The 20,222-nt window shown below is 32.3% G+C and overlaps 1 protein-coding gene across 2 annotated transcripts in view; it reads right to left on the bottom strand.

Annotated features, from left to right (window-relative positions):
- Nucleotides 1-20,222, bottom strand: part of LOC109791815 (glycinol 4-dimethylallyltransferase) — a 78,027-nt gene that overhangs the window by 45,380 nt on the left and 12,425 nt on the right. The window contains exons 3-7 of one of the 2 annotated variants that reach the window (XM_083059463.1): nucleotides 7,217-7,494; nucleotides 6,983-7,066; nucleotides 6,770-6,844; nucleotides 6,347-6,430; nucleotides 6,161-6,250 (exon numbers count right to left, since the gene is read on the bottom strand). In XM_083059463.1, the coding sequence (XP_082915589.1) occupies nucleotides 6,161-6,250; nucleotides 6,347-6,430; nucleotides 6,770-6,844; nucleotides 6,983-7,066; nucleotides 7,217-7,494 (611 nt within the window). The remainder of the gene's footprint in view (nucleotides 1-6,160; nucleotides 6,251-6,346; nucleotides 6,431-6,769; nucleotides 6,845-6,982; nucleotides 7,067-7,216; nucleotides 7,495-20,222) is intronic. The other variant, XM_083059464.1, reaches the window with a different exon arrangement.

Genomic DNA, 20,222 nt, shown 5'->3' with positions numbered 1-20,222 from the left:
TTTTGAAATTCAATTTTGGTGCTTCAAATAAGAAATGAAAATTAAAGAACCACTAAAGTTGGCACAAGAGGATAGTCAAAAAAATGTTGTGTTGTTACCACCTCCATCAAAAACACCAAAGGAGAACAAAGCTAGAAGAAGAACATGATAGCCATGTAATTTGGGTTCATAGAGGACATTTGTTTTAGGGATTAAAAAATGATGCTCAAAAAGGTAAACATAAGAATACAATATTTCCATGTTTATTTATGAGTTTCAAAAAAATATTCCCAGATATTGTTCATTTCTAGGAATATTGTCCTATGTTGTTTCTTATATTTTTATTCGTGTTACGGGTTTGGGAAAATGATACTCTCATGAAAATATTATGGGAAAGTGATACTCCCATGAGAATATTGGTAGTTACATTCTAACACACTTACAACTTCTTTTTCTAATTATTTTTTATATAAATTATTTTGATTTTTAAAAAATACTCCAAGAAATATTAGAATATAATCAAACACATTTTTGCCAAAACCACAACCTTCATATTCATATTTGAGAGAGGAATGTTAGAAATAGCTATAAAAGAAACTTCACTTTGTCTCAAGTGTTGTAAAAGAAAATTAAGAGACACCAAGTTCTTTCAAATAATGTGGGAGTTTACAATATTTTAATTTAGTATAAAAAAGTATCATTTCTTTCATCTTCCTAATAAATTTTCTATTAGTGTGGATTTATTTGAATAACCTTATCTCCATTTATAAGACAACATAACCGATAACTTGTAAGTCACATGATAACAAATCTAACCATTACACCATTGTAACATTCCAATTTTGAGAAATAAAATAAAATAAGTTATTTTAAAAAATTATATTATAGACTTAACTGAGTTTATAATATAAATAAATATTTTAATAAAATAATTATACTTTCTAACTTAATTAGTTGGTTTAGTAATATAATTAAAATATTTTATTAAATAAAATAAAATAAAAAGGGTTGTGAAGAGAAAGAAGAGTTTGGGTTCGATTATTAAGCCCAACCCAAAGTCTTATTAATAATAGAAAGGAGGAAAAGTTAGGTCATACGCATCAATTTTTAATCCATTACCTTGAGGAACAGGTGGAGTAGCCTCTAAATAGCAGAAAATGTGGTTGATTCGTTGGAGATTGTCATCTGAGGTAAAAGGATGAGAATGTCTCATCCATGGGCATGTGTGAGGAGTATGAGTAGTGAGGTGACCCTTAAGCCTCCATAAGACTTAAAATTCTTTATGTATTTGATAAATGCTGATGTTTCTGAGATTGATATTGTTGTATGATGATGTTGTTGTAATTTTCATTGTAAAATGTGACGAATTATGTACGGTTATGCATTTTAATATTTGTGGGTTGGGGTTGTATGTATGATTTGAGAGGTTTGGAGTGATTTAATTAGTTATGAAAATTTTGGCATGAATATACCTTGGTGATTAGGAGATTTGTCTCTACGTAATTAACCAAATCGGGTTTGGTTTGTTGGCTTGGAAAGTAGAATTTTAGGATTATAGCTTAGACTTAAGAATCTCATAAAAGTGTTAAGAAATGATAGAGTTATGTGAGACACAAGATGATTATCAATTTTTGTGCATAAAAAGTAACATTTGTAATGTGTAATCCTTGTGAGGACCCATAAATGGCAGAATTAAGATTTGTAATCTTCATAAAAGTTGTAGTCTTGGATGTCAACTTTTTAATGGTATTGGAATAACACTGAAAATAAGCTCTAGAACTTAAGTTATGATCAAATTAGTTACCAAAGGTCAAGTTGTCAAAATTAGGCTAAAATATTGTAGTTTTGTAAATTTTAAAAATACTAAATTGTAAAATCAACTTTTGAGGTCAACATATAAGTTATTGATAATTATTTTAGATTTTTAATAAAATTAATATCAACTTGATAACATAGACAAAACTTGGATATCATGTTTAGAGCACATGATGTCATAAAAGCTTAGGATAAGAATATATAATGTGGGAGTTGTAATGGTGAGTTGCTTTCTTCTTTAAGTGCTTAATATTGAGAATAGTTTGAAATACTAATAACAAAAGTTAAGAAGAGAAAGTTTTAAAGGGGATAATTATGGATGAGTGATAAGTGAGTTATGATAAAGGTGTGAAATTGTGTTTAAAAGAATTTATACCTATATGATATGAAATGTGGATGCTTAACTTGAGAATGATGTGTGTAATGTTTGAGACATTAATGAATGATGTTATAATGCTATAATATGTGATGAATGAATAACATAAGTAATGATAATGTATAATGTATGATGTTATGATATGTGATGATGTTATGATGATGATATTGAGCATGTAAGTCTAGGTTGAGGATGACATTGATGATATCCAAGCAGGGCTTGGTGTGTAGTGAAAAAGTTTAGGGTTTTGGTATATGGAGAAATTATATTTAATGGTTTTTGTAGGTATTTGATGATCTGGTGTTTTTGGTAGAGTCCATGCATGCATTTTTTGTTGCACGATAGTTAGAGTCATGCAAGTAGGTCTCAAAGGTTATCTACCTAGGCCTTAGGGGTGCTATGGTGGGGACCCTCTAACAATAATGAGAGGTAATTGTGGCCATTTATAACACTTCAATAAGAACTTGATAGACGTTCTGTGATTGAGGATGGATCAAGGGGGATCCTCGAGGGAGGTGGTTTCTATACCAAAGAGGGATGATTCTGTTCCATGCTCTTAGGTTATTCTAAGTTAATGATGATGAGGGGAAGATTGGTAACACATGAATGTATTGCTAGGAGTATGCACTCCATGAGTCTTATTTTATGATTGAGATAGTTTGAATGAGATGAATAGTTTTTGATGATGAAGGAATATGTAGTGATAAATGTATTGAGTTGAGTATGGATTTGAAGGGTGGGAGTGAAAATAATTCTATGTATAAAAATATGATCATGATACATGTCTTTAGCACTATTCTTAAGCCTTATATGTGATAACATGGATGAGATATATTCTTATTCCTTGTGTTTGTTGTTGAGTGTGTTTAGGTTGATCTCTATTTGCAGGCTTAGATCAGGTAGAAGGGGAAGAGTTTGTTGGAGGTGGAGCTTAATGTTTCATTGGTTATTTCAAGATCTTGCCATGATAGTGATGGAGGACCATCCACAGAGAGCTCACACATAAAGACCATTAAACCTTTAATTAGGTCCATGGTTAGGAGGCTAGAGGAAACTTCTACAGAGGAAGTGCTTCTTTAACCTATGCTTTATATGAGCATTGAGTACGATTCCTCTTATTAGTTCCTTAGTCTCTATTATACATACATTGTATAGTACTTTGTACATAGTAATACTTGTATAGGTGTAGTTTTGCCTTTGTATTTGTAAGGCATTTTTATTTTTATTTGTAGGTTCATATCCTTAGGATTTTAGGGTATGCTACTTGGAGACTTGTACTCCATTTGACCTTGTATTAAAGTTCATAGTTTTTCATATTTTTAGTAGTTGTAGTGGGGTAGCAAATAACAAGTGTGTAGGTGAAGCTAGCAATTGGATCCTGTAACATCCCGAATTTTCTACTAATATAATAGTTGATTATTATTTATTTTTATATACATGGAGATTATTTTCTTATAATTGTTTTAATTAATTAAATGAGTTTTATAGAATATTTTAGAGGTTTTCAATAATTATGAGTATTTTAATAATAAATATTTATGAAAATTATTTTGTATAATATTTTGATTTTTAGTAGCCTAGAACGGGTCGTTCCCAAACTGGAACGGGCCGTTCCAAACTACTAAAATGGCCTATAACCTTAGTTGGGAACGGGCCGTTTTGGTTTAAGAACGTGTCGTTCCAAACATGACCGTTGTGAGTTAAACTCAACCCCAGAACAGGTTGTTATGGTTTAAGAATAGACCATTCTAGATGTGAATTTTACACATGATGAATGAGTCCAAAACAGGTTGTTTCGAATCCGAAATGGGCCATTTTGGCCATTCCCGACGTCTATAAATAGGATGCTCTAGCACTCCTAAAAGCACATTTTCACTTCTGACTTCTTTTTCTTCTACACTCTCTAAAGACCAAAGGGAACCCAGAGGAGGAGACTAGCAAGATCCTACTTTAGTTTCAGCTCTTGCTTATCGAGGTAAAGGGGGAGTGAGAAACCTTGCTCTGGGTGTGGGAATATATGTTCGGTAGTGGGATTGGTCCCCAATCCTATATTTGTTGTATGCTCATGTATGAGGGGTTTTTTTTGAATTGTGTCTGTTTCATCTCTATTTCTCCCTGAATGTTTTATTTGATGTAATTAGTATGTATGTATGAGTTGTGTTTGTGTTTAGATTATAATTTCTGACTTTGGTGTTCCTTTGGGTTCTTATGGGAAACCCTAAGGGAATGCTTTGGTGATTGTAAGATCAGATTGTTTGAAGAGGCAATTATATGAGTCAATTGTATCGTTTTAAATGTTTATTGTATGAATTAAAGTGCTTTGTGGGTTCCTAAGAGAACCCTATGAGAAACAGGCAAAATATGAATGTTTTCTGTTTTTCTTTCTGATTGTTTTATTGTATTCCTTGTTGGATGAGATATACGAATATGTGTTTAATTTCGCAAATAGGCAAGTTTTGATATGAATTAAAGTGCCTTGTGAAGACTATGTGAATATGATGAGATAATATGAAATGTGAATATGAGACATGAGATATAAGGATATGTGATAATGTTATATGATAATGAGACATGATAATGTGATATAAGAATGCATAGAGTCTTGATTTACATGCAACATTTGCATAAATGTTTTTAAGGGTACGATATGGAATACACTGCCAGGAAAGGCCCCCTTGTGTAATAGCTTGGGGATTAGTCCTTGTGGATAACTCGATTTGGAAGTCCCAGTCTCGCTTATTGTGTGCATGTTTAGGGTTTAGGGTTTAGGGTTTGGACTACTCTCGTGTATTGCTAGCGGCAATACACCATGTGATATGTTTTACTGGCACCACATGCATGATAATATGTAGTCCGTGTCCATTGCATGTGCATTTTAATGTTATATATTAAAGTGATTTTTTTATGTCTTTGATGAATGGAATGATTGTTGTTAATCTATCTATACCATGTACATATACATGTCTTGTTTGTGTTTGGCTATCCGGTTTGTATTCCTACATTGTGAGCCAAAGTGAGATGTTTCTCACTCCCTTTTCTTTTGTGTTGTTTTCCTTTGACTGTTATATAGGTGATCATCAGCATGAAGCTAAGGATGTTGGTGATGAAGCATAGGCTTCTATGTTGGGCTTTGCTCTAATAGGACATGTGACATTAGGACATAGATAGGATTAGATTAGGATGTTGTTCTTATTAAATTATTTTGGAAACCTTAGCATTATTTTTCTTGTAATTTTCGTTGATTAAGTTTATTTGTATAAGTCATGGATGTGGTACTCTCTATCTAAACACATTTGGTATTTCAATTATTAAAGATTGTGTTATTCAAATTTTATTATTTAAGTCTTATGGTATTCATCTTCCAAGGTGACACCACTTGAAGAGAGTTATTCATCTTCCAAGGTGAAACCAAAGGTCTCTACCTCCATTAGAGACTTTGAAGAAGGTTGAGGAGTGTCAAGAAGCCAGAGATTTAGAAAGGAAAGAAGCAAAATCCATTTAGTTACTCCTAAAGATTTTCCATCATTTTTTGTTTAGGTTGATTCCCATTTGAAGGCTTAAATCAGGTAGAAAGGGAGGAGTTTGTTGGAGGTGGAGCTTCATGCTTCATTGGTTATTTTATGATCTTGTTATGATAGTGTGTTATCAGGGTTAGAGAGTCTACATTTCTTTTAGTTGATTGTGTTCATTAATTTTATGATATTTTGCCTTGTAAGAATTTTATGTAACTCACCAATTGTGCCTTACCTTGATTATTTTGAAAGTTTAATCATATTTTAATTTAAGACTTTTATTTTATGAAGGGTGTTGAAAATTATGAAATTTAAAATGATTTTTATTAAAAAAAATTATTATAAAAAGGTTGCTTATTACAATTTAGGGTAGAAGGGTATCACAACCATGGCTTCCATTCATATCCTTGACATGATTATGTATGAAACTATGTAAAGGAAAAAAATGGTTTAAACACAATTAAAAAATAAAACTCACATCGATTGAATAGGCTGTCCATATCAAAAAGCATGAAAGAAGACCCCAAATCAATGGCCAAGAACCGATAATCCAACCAAAACAAAGACTCTGTAAAAGATAGTAAAACAATAAGTTATATTCTACTTTATCAATGAGGGTCATCTTGAAAAAATAATTGTAATAAGGGATGTTTCTATATGTCACCAAAGTTAAACTTGAAGCAACAACAATAACACCAGTTTTATATGATATTTCCCCGGATGCCAATGGAAGATAAGGCTTGTTTATCTACAATAAAAAATAATATAAATTAGTAATAATATAAAGATTATTGTTCATCCTCATTAAACTTTTAAAGCTATAAAAAGTTATGTTCTCTCAACCATGTTAAAGGCTATAGTAATTTGGGAGATTTGACCAACCCAAATATACAAAGGAGTTTGGTTGTCAAAATCATATAAATTGCTCTAATTATTGGGTATGAGAAAATACTTTTATATGCACATAGTCTTTACATGTTTTTGAATATTTGGAAACAATTCTCTCATTGTATATTTTTATGGATTAAACACCCAAAATACATACAATGAAATATTATTTATTGCTACTATAGTAATTTTTATGTACCTTGTCTATTTCAATGTCAAATAATTGATTCACACCATTGATGTAGATATCCATAAACAAGTGGGGTACCATAACCTGAAACAATTTTAGAACTCAAAAAATATTGAAAACAAAGAGTAGTGAAACATTTTTAGAACTCAAAAAATATTGATTAAAACAAAGAGTAGGTTATGACTAGGTATTTAAAAATGGAAAATATATTTGGGACCTCACCTGTAATACACCAATAAAAAATATTGGAGATATATCTGATAATTTCTCCACTGCGAGGAGAGACGCAGAAATTATGCTTAATATCTGAAAAAGACAAATAAAATTGACTCATATGAAACATTAAGAATAACTATTATATTAAAAAAAGTGGTTCATACAAATTAACCAAATTTTGTATTAACCATAACTTTAAGGAATCATTATGAGGGTAATATAAGAAAAGTTCAAACATACTCGGGTAATAGTTGCTACTGGAATGGACAACTTATAAAAAGCAGTCAAGAAAGATTTTACGCAATCTAAAATGTTTTTGGAATCAGAAGCAGAACGTTTAGAATCGAAAGATGGTTCAGGAGTAGCTTTCACATCATATTTTCTACTGCGTTCTTGATATGTAGAGCCCCATCCAGTGCATTGGTAATGATGGTTCAAAGATGGTTGTCGCAACCTCCAAAATTTATGTTCTATTTGAGTTTTACTTTTATGCTCCAAAACTTTTGGTACATAACAATCTAGACCAAGAAAACATTAATGTAGTATCAATGGTCATGCATAACAAGAAAAATTCTTGTATTGAAATAATTGCAATTAAGATCACAAGACAACAAATAAAAGATGAATAATCAATTTAAAACCTAAAGTAAGAGAAGCCATTATAAAAAATTGTTGTTAGACTAGACATTAAGTAGATATTTAATTTTAAAAATTACTCTTTGAAAATTTTCTGAAACTCAATAGTCATGTACCTAATAAACATTAATACTTGATCATGTGAACTAAACAATTTTGAAAATGTTCATATTACTACGTTAACAAGAAAAACATTTTTATGGCTTTTATTTAGTATTTTCTATAGATATTTTGAAATATAAAAAAAAATGGTTTAAAAATATTTTTTAAGTTTTTTTAAGAAAATTGGTTTTTTAAATAAAAAGATTTTTATAAATTAGTTTTGACTTGATAGGAGTGATTATTAGTCCTACACATATGTATGTGGTGGGAAAATTAATGTCACATAATTATTGTAACACCTCAAGTTTTCAAAAATTATTAAAAGGAAATTTCAATTAATTAAAGTGATTTTTATAAAATATATTAGAGACTTTTAATAATTATGACTGTTTTTAGAAAATACTTGTGAAATTGTTCTATATAATATTTATTAGAGAAATATGTATGTTTATGATATTTTGTTATAGAATGTAGTTAGAGAAAATATATTTTGAAAAATGTGTTTTTATGGTATTTTAATATATATTGTTAATTACTATTATTATATTTTGTAATAATTATTTGGCTAGTTTTAATAATTGTTTTAATTATTTTATATGTAAATGGATATATTAATATTATAAATTTTTATAATTAAATGATTTAATTATTTTATTTGGTGAGGGAAAGGTTTTGTAACTAGGGTTAATTGTTTTTAACTATTAGGTTAAGATGGGGTTAAATTTTTTAAAAAAGAAATTAGTCAACCATTTTTTTTATTTTACTTTTTTTCTTCCTCTACATATTGGCTTGGGAACCAGAGCTTGTAGGAGAGCACCTCAAAGATCTATGTCCATCTTTTGGTGCTCATTAAGATAAGAGAGGAATGAGTAGTCTCACTCTGGATATGAGATAATTGCTGAGTTGTGAGATTGACTCTTAATCTCCCTTCAATTGTGTACAATGTATAAGAGGGAAACCCAATTTGTATCAGTTCCTTAATTTTTGTCTTCTATATGATTATTCATTTCTCTAATCGATGTAATTGAGTGGTACGTACACTTAATTCTATGTATTGAATTAATCTTGTGGATCTTGAACAACTCGTGGGTTCTTATGGGAACCCTAAAGGAATGCATTTTTGGTGATTATATGACAAGTTGATATGAGTATGTAATTATGTGCAGTATATGTAATGTCATTTGAAGTTATATATATAATTAATTTCATGTAATTTGAATAGTTTGAAAATTTGTGACTGTCTGTAGTTTCTATATGCAACCCTTTGTTCATAAAGCAAAGTGAAGATTGATGTTCATTGCATGAATATGTGAAATTAAGGTTGAATTTGAGTAACTAATGGTATAGTAGAGCAATATTAGACTTTAATCTATGTTTTTACTGATTGGATTGGAAAAAGAGAGTTTGGGTGTGAGTTATATATGTCTTGTTTTGAAAATTCTAGAATGAATATACTTTAGTATTTAAGTGATTTCTCTTTATGTGATTAATGAATCTGAGTTTTGATTATTGGGTTAGAAATTAGACATTTGGGACAATAATTTAGACTCAAGAATCACATAAAAATATTAAGGAATGACCGAGTTATGTGAGCTAAAAGATGAACCTCATATTTTGTGCGCAAAATGTAACATGTGTAAGCTTTTTGAGATACTTAAATGGAAGAATTAGGTGTTGTAATATTTATAGAAGTTTTAGACCTAGATGTTATCTTTCAAATTCCATTAGAATCACCTAAAAAGGATGCATATAACTCTAGTTATGATGAAATCAATGAGCAAAGGTCAAATTGTCAAATTTAGGCTGATACGTTGCGATTTTGTATTTTTTTTTTCAAATAGTAAATGGTGATAATAAATAGTTTTACCCTTTAATTATTTGATCATATAAATGGTTTAATCGAAGTTCCTATATCATTGAAGAGGAGAGAGAAATCATGATCGAAAATAATATTTAATAAGTCATTATGCAAGTTGATTGGTAATGACTTGAGGTGTTTGGTGATAGCAATGTCTAATGACTTGACGTGTGATGTTAATAAGGTTGCTAGAATAGTTAAGATATTGATTTAAATGCTTAGTGATGTTGATCTCTTAGTGAGTATGGTTGATGTGGAGAAAAGATAAACATTAGAAGGGAGGTTGAATAGTGTGTATCAAAACTCACATGTTTTTCATAGTGAAATAGTAACCCTAGTCAAATGAAACGCGAAGAGCAGTTAGATGGAACACTTAGTATTTTTATACTGGTTGGTCTTAACCATTGAGGTTATGTCTAGTTTTCAATCCAACTAGATTGATTTTCACTGTCTTTAAACAAAGATACCAGTATTCTTTCAATAAGCCACTTCTGGCTCAACCCTAAGTATTCTTTAACTTGACTTTTCAAGCAACTATCCAAGTATTCTTTTATCAACAAGCCTCTTTAGGCTTAACAACCAAGTATTCTTTTATAGTCTAGTCTCTTCAGGCTCAAAACAACTATTTTTATAGACAAGTCTTTTCAATCTCGACCTTATAACAATTGTTATAAAGGTTACATATGTGTTGTGTTTGTCTCACTTATACAACAAGTACAGAGCAATGAGTGTTTACAGGAAAGAATAAATTTAGAAAGAGTATATTTCTATACAAGTGTATGTATATGTCTATTCTCTCTTATTTTGTTGAGCTTTGAATCTTCTTATATAGTAGTTCGGAGAAGATGATCATTGCAACACTTTGAGTCCATCTAACAAGTTTACTTCATTTTTCTTCATCGTTTTTCCTTATGATGGTAGGTAACCGTTTGTCTCATTTAATGTAAGCATTAAATACATTTCACCAAATGGTAACTCTTATTTGATCAAGGGGGCTACTTATCAATTTTCCATATTGTTGAAAGCCAAAAAATTTTGATCTTACCCACAGATGCTTTGGACTCCATTTTGAAAATCTCATTAGGAGGCAAAATCATAAAATAATTGTTTGATGTGGAACTTAATCCTTTTGGTTTCTTAAAAGTGGGACTAAATCTACAAAAAATAATCTATTTAAGGAGTCGTGTGTAACAACCCAATTTTCACTAGGCCAAGAGCCCAATTAAGGTGGTTTAGTAGGCCGGAACGGGCCGTTCGAAAATTGGAACGGGCCGTTCGAAAATTGGAACGGGCCGTTCCAAATTATTCAATAGACCTACTTTTGGTAGCCCGGAATGCGTCGTTCCGGATTTGGAACGGGCCATTCCAAATCATTAAATTTGCCTATGATTCTTAGTTGGGAACGGGCCGTTCCCAACTAGAACAGGCCGTTTCGGAATTCAGATATGGCCTTTGAACCTTATTGAGAACGGGCCGTTCTGGTTTCAGAATGGGCCGTTCCAAAATATGACCGTTGTGAGTATTAAATGCACCCCAGAACGGACTGTTCTGGTTTGAGAACAGGTCGTTCTGGATGTGATTTTTAGTCGTGAGTTAAAGGTTAGAACGGGCCGTTCCGGCGAAGCCTGAGGCCTATAAATTGAGCTCTCTGCCACTTCCAAAAAGCACATCTCTCATTTTCTGATTTCTTTTCTTCTTCTCTCTCTTCTTTTCCCTCTATTTTCTGCTTCAGACCGAAGGGAACCCAGCGAAGGAGACCAACCAGATCTTGTGTAGATTCAGCTTCTACATATCCAGGTACGGGGGAAAAATGAATTATTTATATGTAGAGTTACATGAGGGAATTGGGTAGAGGAAGAGTCCCTTAAGATTATGAGTAATTTTATAATTATTTCTGTTTGGAGAATTATTGGTCTTACGTGATTCTGTACGAATTTAGGATTATGAATATATGATTAATTTGTAAAAATGATGCTCTGGGAGAGAGAATGAAATTATAGAAAAGTGTCTGTAAATTAGGTTGTGGAAAATTGGATTATTTCTGTTTGAGGAATTGATGATTCCATTAGATTCTGTATGTGTTGAGGATTAGAAATATATATTTAATTTGTAAGAATAATGATCTGGGAGAGAGAACGAAATTGTAGAAAAGTGCCTGTGAGCTAGGTTTTGGAACAATTGGGGGTTTTACTGTTTATATTAAATTATATTAAATTGGTAATTCCCTTAATTATTATATTAATTTATGAATGTTATTGTTATATTGCTTGATAAGAATTTATGATGTAGATGTGAATTGCTCGAAGGGTGTATAAACCCTTATTTTGTTGGACTTGCGTGTTGTGTATGTGATATGGAATTGTGTATGTAATATAGAATTGGGATATGAGATGAGATGTTGTGTGGATATGATGATGATTGTGATTGTGATTGTGATTGTGGTTCCTCAAACTAATGACCAGGGATGAGACGAACCTTGAGTAGTGATGCTTTAAGGACGAGCGTGCCCCTGGCATGGTGTGGGATGAGTGAGGCAGTTAACACACATCACTTATGTCAAATATGGAAGCCCTGGCATAGGGTTAATTGCAAGACTTGTGTGGATTGTAATGTGATTGTGGTTCCTCACACTAATGACCAGGGATGAGATGAACCTTGGGTAAGTGATGCTACAAGGACGAGCGTGCCCTTGGCATGGTGTGGGATGAGTGAGACAATTAACCCGTATCACTTGTGTCAGTTGTGGCGTGGCCTTAACATAGTGTTAATTGTAAGATTTATGTGGATTGTGATGGATTGATGTAATTGTGAATTGAGATGTGAAAATGATGAATGATTGATAAATTATGATACATATAAATGCTTCTAAATATTTTATTAAGTAATGAGTTATGATGAGATTACATTGTAGTGTGTTTGTATGTACTTTGCATATAAATATTTTCTTTTCTCACCGTACAATTTGTGGATGTTTTAGGTGAGGAAGATCCGACTTTGAGTGGCATCTAGAATGTCAACCGTTGAGTTATGGGTGTGCTCTGATATTGTGACATCGGGGCAGAGGATTATAGGATAAATTTTTATATGTATTTAGAGTTATACCTTCTCTTTTGAAAACAATTTGTAAACTCTCAAGTTTTACTTTCTAAACTTTATTTTTAATTATTTTGGTTATTTATGATGGTTTAATGTGAACCCTTTTTACCAACGTTGAATATTTTATTCTTTAGTTTATTTACAAGATATATTTATATATGTTGGGGTAGTAAGGGTGTCACATCGTGTGATACCTCTATAGAACTCGTTAACCATTAGATTGTGTTGGTTTCTTGATGATATCTTCTCAATATATTGATCTTTAACTTCAATTGTTGGATCATTGAAATTAAGTCTATAGCAAGAGATACTATTAGAACAAAAGAGTTGTTTGGTATAAGACTTCTCTTTTTTAGCTATTGTGTGGGGCCTCTAGAGAATTTGTTAACCGTTGGATCATGTTGAATTTGTTATGGCATCTTCTCAATAGATTGATCTTTAACATCAACGGTTGGAATCATTGAAATTGGATCTGTAGCAAGAGATACAATTAGAACAAAAACATTGTCCAACGTGAAGTTTTTCTCCTTTTTCTAGAATAGGGGAACGGTCCTTCCAAGGTTGGGAACGACAGTTCTTCACCCCAGATTAGGGTTTCGAGTCTTTTGGGCCTCCCAGTGCTATCTCATCCCGTGTCAATGCTTTATCGGGCCCTCGAGGGCCGCTCTTGTCGTCCTAGTGGCCTTTTGACTTTAGTAAAGGTAACATAGACAAAATCGAGTGTCTACACATACCAAATGAAGTTTACAAAAGCAATCTCAGTATAGTGCATAAGTAGAGATGACTTTATCTTCTTTTCTCTATGATTTTTTAGGATCCTTGTCCTTGGTCTTGATGAAAAGTATGATCTTGTTCTCTTTAATAAATTTGTGAGTTCCAACATAATCTTCTAGTTCGATCTATTAAGGAATGAAGCATTCAAGAAATTTTTGTCATTGGTCTCAATAAATAATAAGCATTTAATGTATCTAAGGTTATTGTTGTTGTATGAACTTGAATAAGAAGGACTTTTATGATCTATTGTGTGAATTATGTATAATTGTATGTTGAATGTTGAAGGCTTAGGGTTTCATGATAATTGGGTTTTTTTTTTGTGGTTTGAATGGTTTTGAGTAATTTGATGGTGATTAAGTGTTGTATGGATGAATAACATATATATCTATATATATATATTATCATTTAATTGAAATTCTAAGACATTAAGATAGAGTTAGGAGGATTGAGAAACCCTTATGGAAAACCATTCTTGAAGGCCATAAGACCTTTGAGAAAAGCAATGACAAGAAGAATGCAAGAGGAGTGGGCTCAAGGTGAAGGTAGAAGGCTTAAGCTTTTGTTAAGCTATAGGCTTATTTCATAGTTCATTTTTTTATTGTGTGAATTACGTATAATTGTATGTTGAATTTTAGAGTTTAGGGTTTAGAGTTTTGGAGGGTTAGGGTTACATGATAATTGGGGCTTTCTTGTGATTTGAATGGTTTTTAGTAATTTGATGGTGATTAAGTGTTGTATGCATGAATAACACACACACACACACACACACACACACACACACACACACACACACACACACACACACACACACACACACACACACACACACACACACATATATATATATATATATATTATCATCTAATTGAAATTCTAAGGTGTTAAGATAGAGTTAGGAGGATTGAGAAACCCTGATGGAAAACTATTCTTGAAGGTTATAGGACCTTTGACAAAAGTAATGACAAGAAGAATGCAATAGGAGTAGGCTCAAGGTGAAGGTACAAGGCTTAAGCTTCTATTGGGCCATAGGCTTATTTCATAGTTCATTCTTAATTTTAACAACACTTTTGTGAATTGTCAATGCTTGTGCTATTAAAGGGGATCTACCTTTAACAACAAACTAAAAGTGCTATTACAAGACATAAATAGATAATGTTTGTAATAAACAAGTACTATTGTATGACCCTTTTAGACAACACTTATTTTACAAAACTGCTATCATAATCCTTTTTTAAACAACACTTGTTTTAAACAAATGTTGTCGTAGGACCCATTTAGATAACACTTGTAATACACAAATGTTGTCATAGATCCCTTGTTGGTCAGAACCCTTCGTGGGTATCCCTTTCTAAGATGTCCGTCCATTTTTAGGATCAACAATTGACCCCACAAATCAACACAAGACTTTTTAGCATGTTTTGTCCTCACTCGCACACTTTTTTAGTTTATTTTCATTCCTTTTTATGTAGTAGTTAATTGTATAGGTCACTTTTACCTTTGTATTTAAGGGCGTATGTTTTGTTGTTTGTAGGTCATGCCTTTAGAACTTAGAGGCATGTTCCTTATTAAAACGTATTCCTGTTGACCTTGTAGTCATTGTCACCATTTTTAGTTTTCTTTAGTTTTAGTAGTTGGAGTGGAAATAGTCATTCTATTTGTGTGGCAATAACCATTCTAGATGGTGTGGAAGTAGTAAAGATGTGGAAATAGCCAAAAGTGAGATTGGGCTTATTTTTCTTCTCTTGTCCTAAGGAATTGATTTGGTTTGCTTCGGCCTTCATTTGGTTAAACAAAGCAAACCAATTCCTTGGATTTTGGTTCAGCCAAGACAAGCCCAAGGTCACTTTGGCTGCCCATTTTAGATGTTTTCTCACCTTGGAACTACTTCTCTAGCAACCTAAAGACAAAAGGACATTTGGCACTTGCTCATTGGCTCTTGTAGCTGTCTAGCTTCTTCTCCAAGGTACTTAAGCTTTATATATAGTTGTTTGGAACCATTTGTGCTCACTTTTGAGCATTTGTTGAGATTGGCCAAAATTCTCCATTATAACCCTCTCTCTCAAAAACTTAATTCTCTCTTTGATTACTTCTAATTCTGTTATCCTCTAACTAAGAGTGTGGTGAAACTTGAAATGGTTTATATTCTTCGTTGAAGTGACACCACTTGAAGAGAGTTATTGACCTTTGAAGGTGAATCATGAGTTCTTCTCCATTGAAAAACTCTTTGAAGCTTAATAAGTGTCAAGAAGCCAAAGATCTAAGAAGAAGCTTGAAGGAGAAGCTACATCAATCAAGTTCCTTCTTACGATTTCCATCACAACGAGTATAAGAGGTGACCATTGTCAATTGTAATGCCCCAACTGGATCTTAATAGATCTTCTCCTAGTATGGAGTGGATTGAGAGGGTCATCTACTATGTGATGGTATGATCCATGTGCTCCTATACTACCTTGAATTTGGAGCGCCTTTGGTGATGTTAGAGATTAGTACAACATACATGTAGAAGTAAAAGTATAAGTTACATGAATCATTGAATAGTAGTTGTGATTGGTTGACTATGAAATTAATGTATAACATGTATTATGAAGTATTAATAATGAGTATTTGTGGAGGCCTAAATGGTTTGTATATGTTTTTACATACTATTCATGTTGCTTATATGTGCTTTACATGTGTAAGATATGTTCCCACTTTTATTGTTGTTTTGTGGAAATTTTTCCATAGATAACCGACGATAGTTGTTATCTATAGATTTTATCCATAGATAACCTTCAAAAAAAATTTGTTTAATTTTAATAAATTTATTAATGTAACAACCCTTATATTTGGCCTCTCAAGGATGTTATTTCATGACACTTCACTTTTCAACGTGTTTTGTCCTTACTGCACATTTTCTGGTAAACTTCCCAGAAGGTCACCCATTTCTATATTACTCCAAGTCAAGCACGCTGAATGTGGAGTTCTGATGAGATAAGTTACCAAAAAGCAGATGCATGTTGATAGTATAAGTAATACAAATTAATTCATTTAAGTCATCCTCAACTATACAATATCATACTTATACTATTTTTGGATCCCTCTCATTTTGGTGTGTCCAGACCACTATAAAAATATAAAAATATATATAATAATTATATTACCAATAATAATAATTATATTATATTTAATTAATATTTATATATATATATATACTTACTTGTATAATTAACAATCTACTTATTTCTATTTAAAATTAATATTATGATACAATTTAAATTATTTATTATAAATTTAAAAGTTTAAATAATAATTTATATATTTTAAAATGATAAGGGTTATAATAACATCGGTGTAACTTTTACTAAGTATTACACCGCTCAATAACTTTATCTTAAATGTGAATTTTGTAAATCCAACTGTTAGATTGAAAGTTCATATCACTTTATATGTTTATATCAATATTTGTTAAAATTGAACAACTTGAAGGTAATCAAATTGTTCATAATTTAGTATATTTTAAAATGTATATATTATGCCAATTTTATTTTACAAGAATGAAGTATCAAATCATCTTGAACTAATATAAAATTTTGTATATATGAGCTAAGAGGAAAAAACTTTCAATCTAACGGTTGAATTTATAAAATTCACATTTAATATAAAGTTATTAACGGTATAATACTTAGTAAAAGTTACATCGGTGTTATTATAACCCTTATCTTTTAAAATATTATTTTTATAAATTAAATTTTAACATTTTAAATAAATTATATTAATTAACTTAATATATTTATTCATCTTAAATCTATAATATAAAATTAAAAACATGTATTTATTCTTGTTTTATTTTCTAATTATCAACCATTAATAAAATACTAATTTAAAATCTTATCTAATTATGTCATAATATTTTCATATCAAATTTAAAACCAAATATTAGTATGTTATTTTTTTTATCATCATTAATTTATAAAAATAAAAAAATGTAAAATGACAATTTTTAATAATATTTAGTTTTTACCAAATATTCTTTACATCACTTAGATAACTTAAAAATTATCTACAGAAAATATTCCTTAGGTAATATTTCGTAGATAACTAATTTTGTAGGTAATATTTTGTAGATAACTAATTTTATAGGCAAAATTCCGTAGATAACTAATCATTATCTACGGAAAAAATTTTGTAGGTAATATTTTATAGATAACTAATTTCGTAGATAACTAATTCCGTAGGTAATATTTCGTAGATAACTAAATATTATCTACGGAAAAAATTTCGTAGGTAATATTCCGTAGATAATTAAACATTATCTACGTAAAAAATTTCGTAGATAAGAACAGTTTTTCTTGTAGTGAGAGGTTGAGTACTTCTCATGTTTTGGTGTTACTTGACACTAGTGAGCCATTTGACCTATATTATGATGTTCCCTTACAAGGGCTGGGGTGACTATTGATGCAAGTTGGGAGAGTAGTTGCATGCGCTTTAAGGCAGGTGAAGACTCTTGAGAGAAATTATCCTAATGATAGAGGTGTTTGCCTTAAAGATATGAAGGCACTATCTATATAGTGTGAAGTTTTTTGTCTTTAGTGATCAAAAAAGTTGACGTATTTGTTTGATGATAAAAAGTTGAACATGAGTGTAGACCCCTAAAATTGTCCGGATCGGAAATAAGACTCGAAGACTCTCGAAGATCAAAGGAAAGTCAGCCAAAGGGACTCTTAGAAGACCGTGGGATGACAATCTGTAGGTTTAGAGGTCTTAGAGTAGCAAAAAATAAGAAAGTGGAGGGAATGAAGCCCAATACGGCCTCCCAAAAGTTCAGTACGGCCGTATTGAACATTTTAAACTACAATACGGCCGCACTGAACTCAATACGGCCGTATTGAAGTTTCTGAATTTCAATACGGCTGCACTGAACTCAATACGGCTGCACTGAACTTCAATACGGCTGCACTGAACTCAATACGGCCGTATTGAGGTTTTTTGAACTTCAATACGGCCGTACTGAATTCAATACGGCCGTATTGTAGTTCAAAACTTCAATACGGACCGTATTGACCCCCAGAGGCCGTATTGCGCCTCATCCCTATAAATATGACGTCAATTGGACGTCATTCTACACTTTCACACTGAGTTTTAACCCTCTTCTTGAGTATTCTGGGTTTTTTTGAGCAGTGCTCTGCCTAGAAATCACTCGGAGAGTTGATCCGACAAAATTCTCGAGTTCTGAGCTTTTTGCTTGAGTCTCGAACTGAGTCGAAGGGAAATCCTCCGGATTTCCATAGTTAAAATTTTCTAGGAGGGAGCGAGCGGGCTTGTAGAGCGAGGGAACGCCAAAAAGCTTCCCAGTTTTACTTGAATATAAAAGCACGCTTCAAAGGTTTCTTCTTAAGACCTTCCTTTTACTGCTTTCTGTGTGTATATTTAACTGTCATCATGTAGATAGTTAAGTTATAATTGTTTAGAATAAATAGGGGTAATTTAGTAATTTCGCACTATTATTTTTAGAAATAATCTGTCATAGGGAACCCGAAAGGGGCGCTGTGGGGTGCTAACACCTTCCCCACGCGTAACCGACTCCCTTACCCGACTCTGGTTGTCATGGCCGAAGTCGATTTTTGAATCGATTGCCTTAAACTTCTTTTTCCAATGTTTTGAGTAAAACATTGGTGGCGACTCCATGAACCCTTCCTTTTTATGAAAACCGCTAATCCATGGAGGGTCCCGCTTGGGATTAACATGGATTGGTGAGCCTTTTAATAAAATTGCTCGTTTGACAAGGTCTCAGTTTGAGAATAAGTCATTCTAGCAATCCATATTTTTAAACAAATAAAAGAGTCCAACCATCCTTCACGAATGCCGAAAGCCCGTTTCGGGCCGGTGGCGACAGATGGCGACTCCACTGGGGAAGCCTCGAGAGTCAGTCCCATTTAGTGACAGATTATTTTTAACAAATAATAGTTAAAATTACTTCATTACCCCTTGTTTGTATGATAACATGCTTTATTTATTTGGCTTTAATAACTGTTGTTTGTTTAATTTTCCGCAATTGTTTGAAATACAAACTGCACACAAACCTTTGCACACAACAGTTCCCTCTATACCCGGGGGCATGAGTGGTAAGCCATAGGGAGTGGATGTTAGTACGGCCGGTTGTCGAATGGGTCTATAGGTGCCCGTAGACCGTTGTCGGAAAGCATCACTCAAGGTGATAACCATGAACTCGAGTCCGACAGTGCGTTGGAACTTTCCATCGACTTACGACAAGAGGAATTGGGTCCCTATAATGGGGGCACCTTGGGGGCCTCAGACCGGTGAGAACAGTTAGAACCACCTTGACTATGCACCTTTCTGCAGGAAACCCCTACCTCGTGATTCGCTCGTGACTGTTCGTGGATGAGTGAATTGTTTGTGTAAATGCTTATGTGCAATTGTTTGTGCATTAATAAATAACCTCGTGATAAGGTCTAAGAATAAATCCCCATGCATGAAAATGCCATGACATGAGAGAAAAGACCATGTGTGAAAATATAATAAAAAGCGAGGAGCATGTACATCATTGCCAATAAGACCTCATGCATCCTCATCAATTATTCATTTTAGGATCACCAATACCCTCTCGATGTGAGTAAAAGGGACCCATGACTATTGAGATTCTCCGTTGGGGAGAGATCATAGACTAGGGAGGGTGATAAACCTTCATCTTAAAAAGGCAGCGCCTTAAAGATGGAGTCTTATCAAGCTCACATCGAGAGTGTATTCATACCATGAATAAACTAATTAGAATAAAACATTCAT

Source organism: Cajanus cajan, chromosome 7 (assembly GCF_000230855.2).
Source record: "Cajanus cajan strain Asha chromosome 7, NIPB_CcT2T_4, whole genome shotgun sequence".
NCBI lineage: Eukaryota > Viridiplantae > Streptophyta > Magnoliopsida > Fabales > Fabaceae > Cajanus > Cajanus cajan.
This window is presented reverse-complemented; position numbering and strand designations above follow the sequence as displayed.